An 11,483-nucleotide genomic window follows, 5' to 3' on the forward strand; every position below is an offset into this window, starting at 1 on the left:
GCCGGGGGAGAATGAGATCAGCAGTCAATAACTTAAGACTCCGCTGGAGGAGATTCCAAAGGGGTGAAAGCCTCAGTAGTTGAGCCGCAGCTAGAGTGGGCGAACGCGACCGGAGGGAGCGCCAGAGACCCCTTAGATCCCTGCCAGGGCCGGGAGGGGAGGCGGAGGCCCGAGGTGAGGGGTCTCGGGCCCGCCGCAGCTACCGGGATAAATGTCGGGGTTTGCAGAGACGGGGGGAAACAGAATGCGGGTGAGTGGGAAGACAGGCGATGGTTTTCCTGGCTCCCAGCTGGAGAATTTGAAAGCCTGTTCCGGGAGGCTGTTGGCGTCTAGTTGTCATAACAACCGGCCGCCGCGAGGCGGGAGATGGCGGGGCGGGGCCAACGGGCTGCAGCCAGGAAACGGACGGAGGCAGTCAGGCCTCGGAGGGGCCCCCAGCGGCCGTTGTGCGGAGCGTTTGGCATAACTCGGTTGGACCCAACTGCACAACTTGGCGTTTAGGACCCTTTAAGATCCGGTCCGTTTTCTCCGCATGTGCCAGCACCTGACACCTTCCCCCGTTGGGCATTTTTCGCTCCTCGAGGCACTCACTGCGCATGCTCATTCCCTAGCCGGTACTGCCTTTACCTCTCTCCTATTGCCTTTTCCGCCTGAAGAACTTGGTTTCTGGTAGCCTCCTTCACCTCAGTGATTCTGTTGCCCTGTGATTACCGTGCAGAGCTCTGGTTCCAGAAACACCCCGTGACGTGTACAGATGCGTCCCCACCCTGCGGTCCCAGTTTAGGGTGCACCTTGCTCCTCCCTCCCGTCCTGTGAGCACGGAAGCAAGAAGCCCCCCAACTCCTGTCTCCTGCTACTCTGAAGGGGACTCTGAACAGAGTGACGGCCAGCCCGGGCTGGGCCAGGAGTACCCTCTTACCATTTTAAAGGCACAGCGGCCTCTCAGGCTGCAAGGGTTCTCCAGACACTGGCTCTGAAGTATCATCCCACATTCCTAAAGCCCCCTTTGACCCTCTTCTCCTGTTAGACTCTGAGATACAAAGGGCTAGGGTCTGGGGGTGGAGGAGCGCCGGTTAAGTGCCTTAGTCTAAAGTGACTTGGGGAATGGTGACTTCAAAAAAAAAATCTGGGGACTGCAAAATGTCTTCTCCTTTGTAAAAGGGGGCACTAAAGAGCAGTTGGGCTTGAAAGTGCCTCTATGATACAAATTCTATCTTTTCCATGGACTAACAGTATATCTTCTCTGAGCCTAAAAATGTACAGTATCTATGTAATGTGGCATATGTATAGTTCACATAAACCTACATGTCATATACATGCATCATTCTATGTAGCATATTCATACACCTACATATACCATTATATATCAATACATAAATCTACATCATATATCATTTGTGTGTGTGTGTGTGTGTGTTTCATGGCAGCGTCTGACACTCAGTAACAGGAACCTGCAGAACCAGAAAGGAAAAGGGTGAGACGCTTGGGAGTCTGTTTTCATCCCCCACATAGTAGTAGATGCTTTGAAAAGGCAGCCCCCCACCAAGCTCTTGACCCTTGGCCCCCCATTTCACCCCGTGTCCTCTACAGGGCTGCTTGGAAGATGGTGCCCTAAGAAGCATCCCCTGAGTTGGGCGCCCATGGCATCCCAAGACAAAGATGTGGGGCCCCCGCTGCCCTCTCCCTGGGCCTCCCAGGCAGGACCCTGGGAGGCCATCCTCGCGGCCGTCAGGGAGCAGCTTCCCTCACTAGACTCGGATTTCTCCTCGGTAAGCAAGTGTCCTGTTCCTACATCTTCCTAGGCCCCAACTACCCTTTCTTCCCATGACAAAGGACAGCTTTGAAACTTATCCGCCACTGTGTTCATCATAATCTCAGTTTTTATTCTCTGAATACATTTACTGGTACTCAGCATCCTCATGGGCCATTTCATTGACCCCCAAACCACGACTGGAACGTTCCTCCAAGGGCTCCTCCTGATGTACTGAAATGGTAGCCACTCTCAGTGGCGGTGCTGGCCATGTCCTGGCCCAAAAGAGAGCAGAGGGCAGCACTGCAGCAGAACAGAATGAGTGGGGGCCGCAGCAGCAAGCAATGGGTTCACCCCACCCATTTAGCTGCTAACTTACCACAAAGCCTGGGGGTGATGGCCACACCTGGGTCAGCCTCAGTGTCCTTGCTGCAAAATAGTTATCAGTGGGACACATTTGGGACTGTATGCAAAGTGCCTGGACCAGAGTGGGTGCTCAACTAATAGAGTTAAAAAAATCATCTATATCCTGGCATTTTTCTTGTCCTGGCAGACACCCCAGGTTGCTTTTGTGGAGGAAGATAATAGGTGCATCATATATGAGTTAAAAACCAAGGCTTCACATTGCTCAGGTTCAAATCCCAGCTCTGATTGTAAACTGTTGAAAGAATTAAATCTGCATTACTGCATAGTGCTTGGGACATGGTAACTGCACAATACATAGTAATGTTGTTATTGATCACATACATTCACTCAACAAACATTTACAGAGCCTACTCTTCCTCTTCAGGAACAAGGAGCCCTTTGTAACAGTATATATACTGTGGCAGATCCTTCCTCACCAGGGGGCCTCACCAAAACTGTACTTCTCATTTCTGCTAAGAGAATGTTGGGTGACAAAAGTGACTGAATTCAGGTCTAAATGAGCTGTACCAGCTTCTGCATGTGGAAGTTAGACGTGTGCACACATGTAAGACATGACAGTGACCCTACTGACAGGGGGACCGTGCACCCGGCGGGAGCTCCTCAGCAGCGGGTGCCAAACACACAGGTTGGAGCTCGGCGCTTAGAGAAATGGCACTTTGGGTCCAACCTGGGGCACCTGCAAAGACGAACATGACAGAGCTTCCTGGGCCTCAGGGATCTTCCAGTTGCAGCGAGGCTAATGGAGAGCAGATAATATGGCCCCAGTACCTCTTCATGTTTTCAGTCTCATTTGCTCTCATCTTCAGACTATCCCTGTGAGGTGGGCTGCTGACTATAAGTGCCCCCCGCCCCCTTAGAGGCACCAAGGCTCTTGTGTCATTTCAGCGATGGCCCAAAGTCTCGGGATGGCGAGGGCTGGACCCTGTTTCAGCTACCATCCTGCCACCCTGTTCACTGAGCACCAGGCATTAACTAAGCACCAGGTGGTATGTGAGATCGTGACTTAGCAGTTACTTGCAGAAATGGGAGCCCCAGCTCTCACCTCCATGAGGTGGTATGGCTGAGCCCATTTCCAGTCCAGCGGCAAGACCCAGCCGTGGCGAGGCCCTTTGGGAGAGAACTGCCCTCCCCAGACCGTTCCTGAGCAGCAGGGCAGGGCAAGGGCGGGCAGAGGCTGAGGCCCTCCTGGACCCACCTGCCGTCGCATAATCCAGAAGCCCTCTCGTCTGTCTACAGTCGGACCACGAGGAGGAGGAGCTGTTCATCTTCCAGCGAAACCAAACCGTCCTGGTTCCGGACTTGTCTGAGGAGCTGGCTGAAGACCCTTCTGGGGCCTGGGGTGCAAGAGCCAACGATCCTGAGGTCTGTGGGATGAAGGCTCTAGGGATCTGCGAAGCCAGGGCCCTGGGGTAGAATGGGGTGTGGGTGTCCATGGCTCACCGGCCTCTAACAGCAGTGCGGGCCAGAGGTCAGATGCCCCGGCCTAGCATCTCTACACCCCAAGCCTTTCTCCAGGCCAAACGAGTTCAGGCACCAGCCATCTGCCGACTTTATGTACATCGCTCTCCAGGAGCCCAGTACACTTGAGGCTGGGGGCAGGGACTGGATTTTCTGTTTGATTTGCCCCTGATCTTGCCCTTGACCTACCACCACACATGCACACACACACCCGTTCCCGTCCCCAGCCCCTGCTGTTCTATTTTCTGCCCTGGCACTCAGAAATGTCTGCCCAGCTGGCTTCAGCCCTGCTTGGCTCATCACAGAGTCCTGTGCTCCCTAAACATCTGTTGATTCATAAGGGTGACAGTGGGTTCACAGGTAGGAAGGTGCCCCTAGCTGGGGGGGTGAGGCACACATGAGACAGCCAGCTGGCCCCACAGCTCGCTCTGTCACTAGATACCATAGCTGCAGTCATCACCAGTGTCACAGTGAATCTTCTAGCTTCTTGGCTCCCCATTTCTCAGGGCCCCCAGAAAGACCAAGAACTCTATCTAAAATTAATGGCTTGATGCTTAAAATTAACTGCTGCCTTTATAAACAGCCCATCGAAGGGCTTTCCTCGGCGGGCAGGCCCCCAGCTGGTCAGGCCTGCTCAGCAGCTATTGGCATATGAAAGCTGCAGGCGATCAGGCCCAGCTCGGTGTAACCCATCTGCCCAGCTGCCACTCCTTAACTGGGGGCGTGGGGTGCGCTGCCAGGGACAACCACAGCCAGACGCGAGGAAAGCAGAAGCAGCAGATTTTAGGGGGTCACCGCCGGCAGCAGGGGAAAGGGCTGAGCCCCACCCAGTGAGTGCAGGGGTGCCTGGTGTTCTAAAGGGGACTGCGGGGCATGGAGAGCTGGGCTCAGCAGAGTCAGAGAAGTGAAGAATCACACAGAGCGTCGCATAGGCGTGGTTCGGCCAGGTGTGTCCCTGGCCCGTATGGGGGTCGGGAGTCCAGCCTCCCACCGGGAGGGGGGCAGAGGCCCTGTCCTTCCTGACGAGTCCATTTCAAAGCAGCGGCTCTCAGGTCCTCGAGAGACTTCTCAGTTGTAAGAGACACAGATTCACAATTATAACCCTTTTTAGTAAATGCTCTAGGGGAGGCCAGCGGTCAGAACAAACAGCAGATTCTCCCGGGGGCGCCGAGCTTCCTCAGGCAGGCGTTGTTTGGGGGCCGGGGTCGTTCAGGGGCTGCGCTGCCGGGGGCCTTGCGGGAGGTCGCGGGAGTCCCTCTGCGGGTCTGTGGGGGGGCGGTCAGGCACGGAGCCAAGATTCTGCAGTTATCAGCGTGAGTGCCGACACGTGGTCAGAACCAGCGTGTGTCCCCTACCCACCACCACGACAGAAACCACCCACTTCCTCAGCCACGCCTACAAGTATGTCTGCAATAACCCCAACAGGGAAAATTCCCGGGGATGCCAAGACCCCTGGTTAGTCCAGGTGGAACAATGTCTGTAGGCCTTTACTTCGTGTTTTCTTCATTTCTACAATTACCTCAGCAGCTCCTCTGGATTTTTTTTTTTAATTTTGAAATGGGAAAACCTGTCCCAACACAGGGAGGCTGAGGCCGTGGGCTTCTCTGGAGTCGGAAGGCCTGGGCTGCTTCTTGTCCACCCGAACAGCTGGGTGACCTGTTCACAAGGGCTGAAGGGTGGAACGACCCAGGTCACCCTCAACAAACATATGGGTAAACAAAAAGGGTTCTGTCCGCACAACGGAGGATCATTCGACCCATGAAAAAGGAATGAGGTGCCGGCGCCTGCTGCAATACGGGTGAGCCCAGAAGCGGCGAGCTGAGTGCGGGCCCCCAAAGGGCACGTACTGTGTCATTCCGCTCGCCTGGAACAGGCAGATTCACAGAAAGCAGATCAGAAGTTCCTGGGGAGAGGTGAGTTTCTTTGGGGTGATAAAAAGGCTTTGGAAATAGTGATGACGGTTACACACTCTGAATGTACTTAATGCCACTAAATAGTGCATTAAAAATGGTAAAAAATGGCACCATTTATGTTACATACATAGTTTACCACACACAAAAAAAGTCCCTGAAGCATGTTTTTGAGGGTGTTCACCGAGGGTACCTGTTTTCTCCACAGCCGGCTGTGGCGCCTGCGGGATTCGCCGCAGAGCCCTGGAGTGCGTGGGACGCGAGGGCGACGGGGGCAGCCCCTCTGGAGGGAGGGGACCCTGCTGGGCCCTCGGAGAGCTGTGGGGAGGTGAGCTCCCTCCTCAGGAGGCCCGAGGACCCGCCCACAGGGCAGGAAGGTGACCTTGGGGCCATGTCCTTCAATACCCAGAGTCCTCCCTGGAGGCCGCAGGGAGAAGCCACCCTGTGCCCCTGGGAAGGAGACCCGAAGACAGAGCCCCCGATCGCCGCCGCACAAGCCCATCCGAGCTCAGACTCCGAAAGCCGCAGAGCCCTCCAGAGGGAGAGAAGGAAGATGATCGAGAAAGACATTCTCCATAAAGTCCCATGGCACCCCGGGGACCCAGCCTGCAGGGGCCGAAGTCCAGTGGAGATGCCCTGGGAAGCCGCAGCCTCGGGTCCGAGGCCAGAAATGCCACCAGAGGCGCCCCAGGAAGGACCGCTGGCGCTCTCCCTGCAGGTAGGCAGCTCCCCTGCCCTGTGCTTCCTTGGGGCGTCCCCTGCGCGGTCCTCTAGCTCGTCTTCCACAGGCCAGCTTGAGGGCCGGCCGACTGCACCCGTCCTTGTCTAGTTGGGCTGCCGCCACAATCCCACAAACTGGGCAGCTTAAGCAACAGAAATTCATTTCTCACAGTTCTAGAGGCTGGAAGTCCAAGATCAAGGCGCCGGCACATCCGGTGTCTGATGAGCACAGCTTCGTGGTTCACAGATGGTTTCTTCCCGCTGCGTCCTTGAGAGGCGGAAGGGGCACAGAGCGCTCAGGGGCCTCCTTTATAAGCAGGATAAACCCATTCATGAAGCTCCACCCCATGACTCATCACCTCCCAGTGGCCCCACCTCCGAACACCACCGGGTGGGGGGTTAGGATTTCAACCTGTGAATTTTGGAGGGACACAAACGTTCCTCCCGTCACAACGACCTTAGGCCAGTGATCGGCCAGTGAGCAGGCTCATGCCTACCTCACTGGGGGTGTGGAGCCCCCCCAGACAGACCCGCAGGTGGAGTTCATGAACCAGGAACAGCAAGGAGCCCCCAGCCTTCTTTAAAAGAGAAAAGGCGTAATGACCCCAAGCGTGCTCATAAAGACGTACAACCACATACAACTTCCAGAACAGACCTTGTCAAAGTGAGATTCTCAACTCGAAGCCCTCATTCTCACGTAGACAGCGAGCACCTGTTGTCATGGTACTCGGCTCATTATCGAGGGGACCGGCAGGAGGACAAAGCGGGTTCAAGGAGGTGATGAGAAACCGGGGTTTCACAAAACACCAGGGCAGAAGAAAGGAATGCCAGGTAAAATGGCTCCATTAAGTACCTGATCAGTGAACACCTACCAGGCAACAAAACCGTCCCCTTGGGGTTTTCTGCTCCCCTGAATGGAAGAGAAACCACTGCACCTTCCCTTCTCGTTTTTACAAAGTCGTGGAATAGGTGAGCCCTGGTCAACTGTGCAAACCGAATGGTCTCCCCTAGAAAGGTGGGCCTGTTAGCAAAGCTCCAGTATGACATCCAAGTGGCATGCAGTTCTCTTTTTTTGCCCTATTTTAAAATTTTGATAATTTTCTCAACGACTTAGAGAAAACTGGCATCAAAGTGTATGTGGAGGTCGTCCATTGCTGTTTAAATAGGCCAGTATTGTCTTTCTGGTCACCCTGAACACTTGCTTTCACTCACCTCTAAGGCTGCAAAGAGCTGCAAGGTCCCACATAAGAACATCAGCCCTACTAACCCCCCGCCTCCTGTTAGCACAGCCCACCCTGCACCCACAGCCGGCTCTTCCAAGCCCTCCGGGGTTCACACCTGCCTAGAACCATCTGTTTCTTAGAAGAGCAAGACGCTCTAACCTCGTCACATTTCCAACCCGTGTGAGCCTAAAGAGTTTTAAGACGGCACCGGGTTTCCTCAGGTCAAACAATGTGTTTGTGCCAAAAAACAAAAGTATTGCCCAAAAAAGGCATACGAAGGAGGGTGCAAGAAACCCAGGCCCCACCCACCTCAAGGAGGTTCACTGCGCAGCCTGGGCGAGTGAGCCATCTTTAAACGTGAGCTCTGATTTCTCCCCACGACACCCCGTGACAGCCACAGCAGCTGTGAGGTCGGCACTCTGGCCTCCGGGCCCTGCGGCAGCCCCATAATCACCACGTTAATCATTGCAGCAACTCGAAGAGTTGGGTTCGGACCACATCCTTCGGAGTCTGGCAGAGCAAGAGGATGACCGGGAAGAGGGCGCACCTGGAGCCGCGTGGGCAGCTGACCGCCAGAGCCAAGGTCTGCATGGAGCACTGGGGCCCCACAGCAGCTCCTCCCAGGACCTCTCAGTGAACTAGGGCTGCGGGCTGGGCATGGCCTCCTGCCCCCGTGCCTCGCTGTCCCGAACACTCAGGCACTGTCCCTGAGAGACCCCCTCTGTCCAGTCACTCCCTCCCTCATTCATCCATTCATTCCTCAGGTACCTGACTTCCAGCCACAGGGACCATGCAGGCCCTGGGGACATGGAAGGGGGCCATTCAGACCCAGTCCCTGCCCTTGACTCACACCTTTACCTCTTCCCGGCCTCCTCCAGCCTCCCTCTCTTTCTTTCTGGGAGCAAAGTAATCTGAGGCTTTGTGCTCCTGTGAGGCAGGAGCCGGGTGCAGGCTGTCGTTGATATACCCTTTTTGGAGGTCAATGTGACAGAATCTATTCTCTATTTTAAAGGTACATGGACTTTGTTCAAACTATTCCACTTCTAGAGTTGATCCTAAACACATACCCACCCCAGTGGGTAAAGATGTGTATTCGAGAATGTTCATTGCAGCATTATTTATAATTGTGAAATATTGAAAATGACGCATATTCAGTATTCAGTAGGAGTCAGGCTCAATCACGTATGCGACAGAACACTGTAGGCACAATGAGGTGAATCTATATACATGAAATTGGTGGAAAAAAGTCTATAGAGGATGGTCCTATTGATTTTTCTTTTGAAAGTGAACATGTAGACTGTTAAGTGTCTCTCTAACAATTGGAAGTGGGGAGGGAGAAAGGGGGGTAGACTGTTACCCGAAGTCACCCCTTCTTCACGAGGCCGTCTCACAGAGGCATCAGAGCTGCCCTGGCTCTGCTGAGCTTGGGCTGGGGTCCTCATGATGGGCTGTGAGTAGCAGACGGACTGGGTGGGGGGGCTCTGACTAACCTGTCACTTCTCCCCACATAAGCCAAGGTGTGTCGCATGAGGCGTCCCCGGGGTCCTGAAGCTCAGGTGGCTGCAAATCAAACTGGGCTGTGTCTGCACTGAGCAGCCTCTTGCATCTCCCAGCAGGCCACCCTGTGCCGAGCGCCCAGGACAGGCTCATGGAACGGCTCGCCCTCCTGTGCGCCACACAGTCCAGAGCCCCTTCCTCTGCCGGGAAGGTGCCTGCTGACATGCCCCAGGGCACCAAGCAGCAGGAGGCTGGAAGCAGGTGGGACTTCTTGCCAGCCACGGTCCCTTTCCTCTCTCTGGAACTGGTCCAAGGCCTGGCTGCACTTATTTGGCCTAGTATGGGTGGGGCACTTGATGCATATTTCTCATTTCATCTCTAGAATGATCAGGTAGGTGGCTACTGGTATCCCCATTTTACAGGCTCAGAGAAGTCAACTTGCCCAGGCCATATGAGATAGAATGAGGGCTCAAACCCCAAAGGACCTGCTCTTTGCACGCCCAGTGGAACCCTCCCCTCGCCATCCGCGTGGCTTCCCTGGGGTAGGACCCTGCCTCTCTGGCCACCGTTGACTGGGTCAGCCCTGGTCATCTGACCCCCGTCAGGGCGTCAGAGACTTTCCTGGGCATTTCCAATCTCTGTGTCTCTGGATGGGTGCAGGAGGGAGAAGAAGGCCGGCTTATTGAGAAGGACTGGAGATGAGCTGGGGCAGAGGTGGGGACAGGGCCCTGAGGTCCCTAAAGGCCCAGCAGTGCCCCTGCCTTCCCTCCCTTTGACCGTCCTTCTCTTGTTAGGGATCTGAGAGCCAGTGAATCCCCCTTTTCACCGAAGCTAGTTGGAGTTGGCTTCTGTCCCTGGCAGCCCAAAGTGACCAATAGAAATGTGTAGACCTGCACTACACCTGCCCATTTGGTAGCCTCTGGCCACATGTGGCCACTGAACCCTTGACATGTGGCTGGTGCAACTGAGAAACTGAATTTTAAATTGTATCAATTTAATCAGCCTAAGTATAAATTTAAATAGCTACTTGTAAAAACTGGCTGCCCTACTGTAAAGTACAGATACGGAACATTTTAATCATCCCAGAAAGTTCTACGGGACAGCACTGGCCCAAATCTGGGGGGTTCTTCTGGAGAGTAAAAGCACAGCTGTGCTCCCAGGGCCTAGTCAGTGCCCTGCACAGTGGGCGCCCGGTCAGCGGCAGCCGTGAGCCCAGCACAGGTCACACCACACACCCAGCAGTGACTCGGAGACCTCTGCTCCTCTCAGATGTGCTTCAGTGGGGCCGGGCCCCGTGCTGGCTGCGGGCAGGCGGCTAAGGAGCCCCGCAGAGCCTCCCACCGTCTTCATCGATCTGCGGCCAGCAGAGCCAGCGGACCTGGGGTCATCGGAAAGGTGCCGGCGGCCCGACAGCCCAGGGGCCAGCCTGCTGCTCTGCAGCCGCTGCGCCGGCCTGAGGGGAGCAGGGGCTTGGCAGGCGGGACCACGTGGTGGGGGCCAACCCTGGGAGCTCTGCCCAGCTGACCAACAATGCCCCTGGGAGGGCAGGGACCAGGCAGGGGCCCTGGCTCTTCCTCAGGGGCCGGGGAAGAGCGCTACGGGCAGTCTGGGCGGTGTGGGCTGGGGCACATGCCCTGGGGCGTGTCCCTCTGCTACTTGGCACGAAGCCCAGCGGCCTTTGGTGTCAGTTGGCTGGGCTTTGGCTGGCCTGCTCTCCCCCCGGGCTGGGTCACTGGGGCAGCCAGCGTGCTCCAAGGCCCTGGTGGGAGCTGGGCCTGGCCAGGGTAGACTGGGGCACACCCAGCAAACCCACGTGTCCTCTCCTGCAGCTCCAGCTCCTCTGAAGAGGAGAGAGAGCCTCTCAGGGACCAGGCATCTCATTCCTCCCAGGGGCTACGGTAACCACAAGGGGCCTGCCTGCTTGGGAATGTCCCATCCCTGCGCCCTGCAATGAGGCCCCGGCCTGGCACATTTAAAATTGGTGCTGGTGGTTCTGTCTTGCACCCCAAGGGCCATTGCATATGGGTCTGGGAGGGGTGTCCGATGGGAGCTCACATGGCACCCAGCATCGTCCCAGCCTGGCCTGCTGTCCTCCCGATGTCACCAAGGACACCTTAACTTGCTCCCAAGAAGGGATCAGTACATTTTCTTTCTGCAGAGCAGCTTCCCAGAATGAGGTGCCCCCTGCCAGTGACAGCACTGGGCGTGGAGAAGGGGTGGAGGGATGGCGTAAAGTGGTGGGCGTTGGCCAGAATGAGGGATGTGGCTGAACTGAGGAGTAAAATGTCAACCTCGGAGAAGGCTCTGCTCTCTGGTATGCGGAGGCCCCCACTGTGGTCCTCCGGGGGAGCTGGAACCTAGTGCTGCGGCTCAGTGTGTCACCTTTGGAACTGCAGAGCTGGGGATCCTCCCCTTTGGGAACTTCAGAGCCTAATGCAGCTTTTCCCCCAATGTGGGATATGACTGGGCATTACAGGAAAAAATAAAAATTTGGGCTGA

General features: G+C 55.8%; 2 protein-coding genes across 3 annotated transcripts; both read left to right on the forward strand.

Annotated features, from left to right (window-relative positions):
- The first annotated feature begins 46 nt into the window (after positions 1-46).
- DNAAF8 (dynein axonemal assembly factor 8) lies at positions 47-8,058 on the forward strand. 2 transcript variants are annotated; one of them, XM_036920487.2, is made up of 4 exons: positions 47-517; positions 1,591-1,769; positions 3,413-3,538; positions 5,753-8,058. In XM_036920487.2, the coding sequence occupies exons 2-4, from the start codon at positions 1,641-1,643 to the stop codon at positions 6,371-6,373; spliced, it is 876 nt and encodes a 291-aa protein (XP_036776382.2). In that variant the 5' UTR covers positions 47-517; positions 1,591-1,640; the 3' UTR covers positions 6,374-8,058. The 2 variants fall into 2 exon arrangements, with proteins under 2 accessions (XP_036776382.2, XP_057343708.1); XM_057487725.1 differs by lacking the exon at positions 47-517 and having other exon boundaries at positions 1,416-1,769.
- Positions 8,059-8,144: 86 nt separating this feature from the next.
- On the forward strand, positions 8,145-10,938 carry LOC130679404 (uncharacterized). Its single transcript, XM_057488027.1, has 2 exons — positions 8,145-9,245; positions 10,254-10,938. The coding sequence occupies exons 1-2, from the start codon at positions 9,136-9,138 to the stop codon at positions 10,936-10,938; spliced, it is 795 nt and encodes a 264-aa protein (XP_057344010.1). The 5' UTR covers positions 8,145-9,135.
- The last annotated feature ends 545 nt before the right edge of the window (positions 10,939-11,483 follow it).

This window comes from Manis pentadactyla, chromosome 10 (genome assembly GCF_030020395.1).
Source record: "Manis pentadactyla isolate mManPen7 chromosome 10, mManPen7.hap1, whole genome shotgun sequence".
NCBI classification, from domain to species: Eukaryota; Metazoa; Chordata; class Mammalia; order Pholidota; family Manidae; genus Manis; species Manis pentadactyla.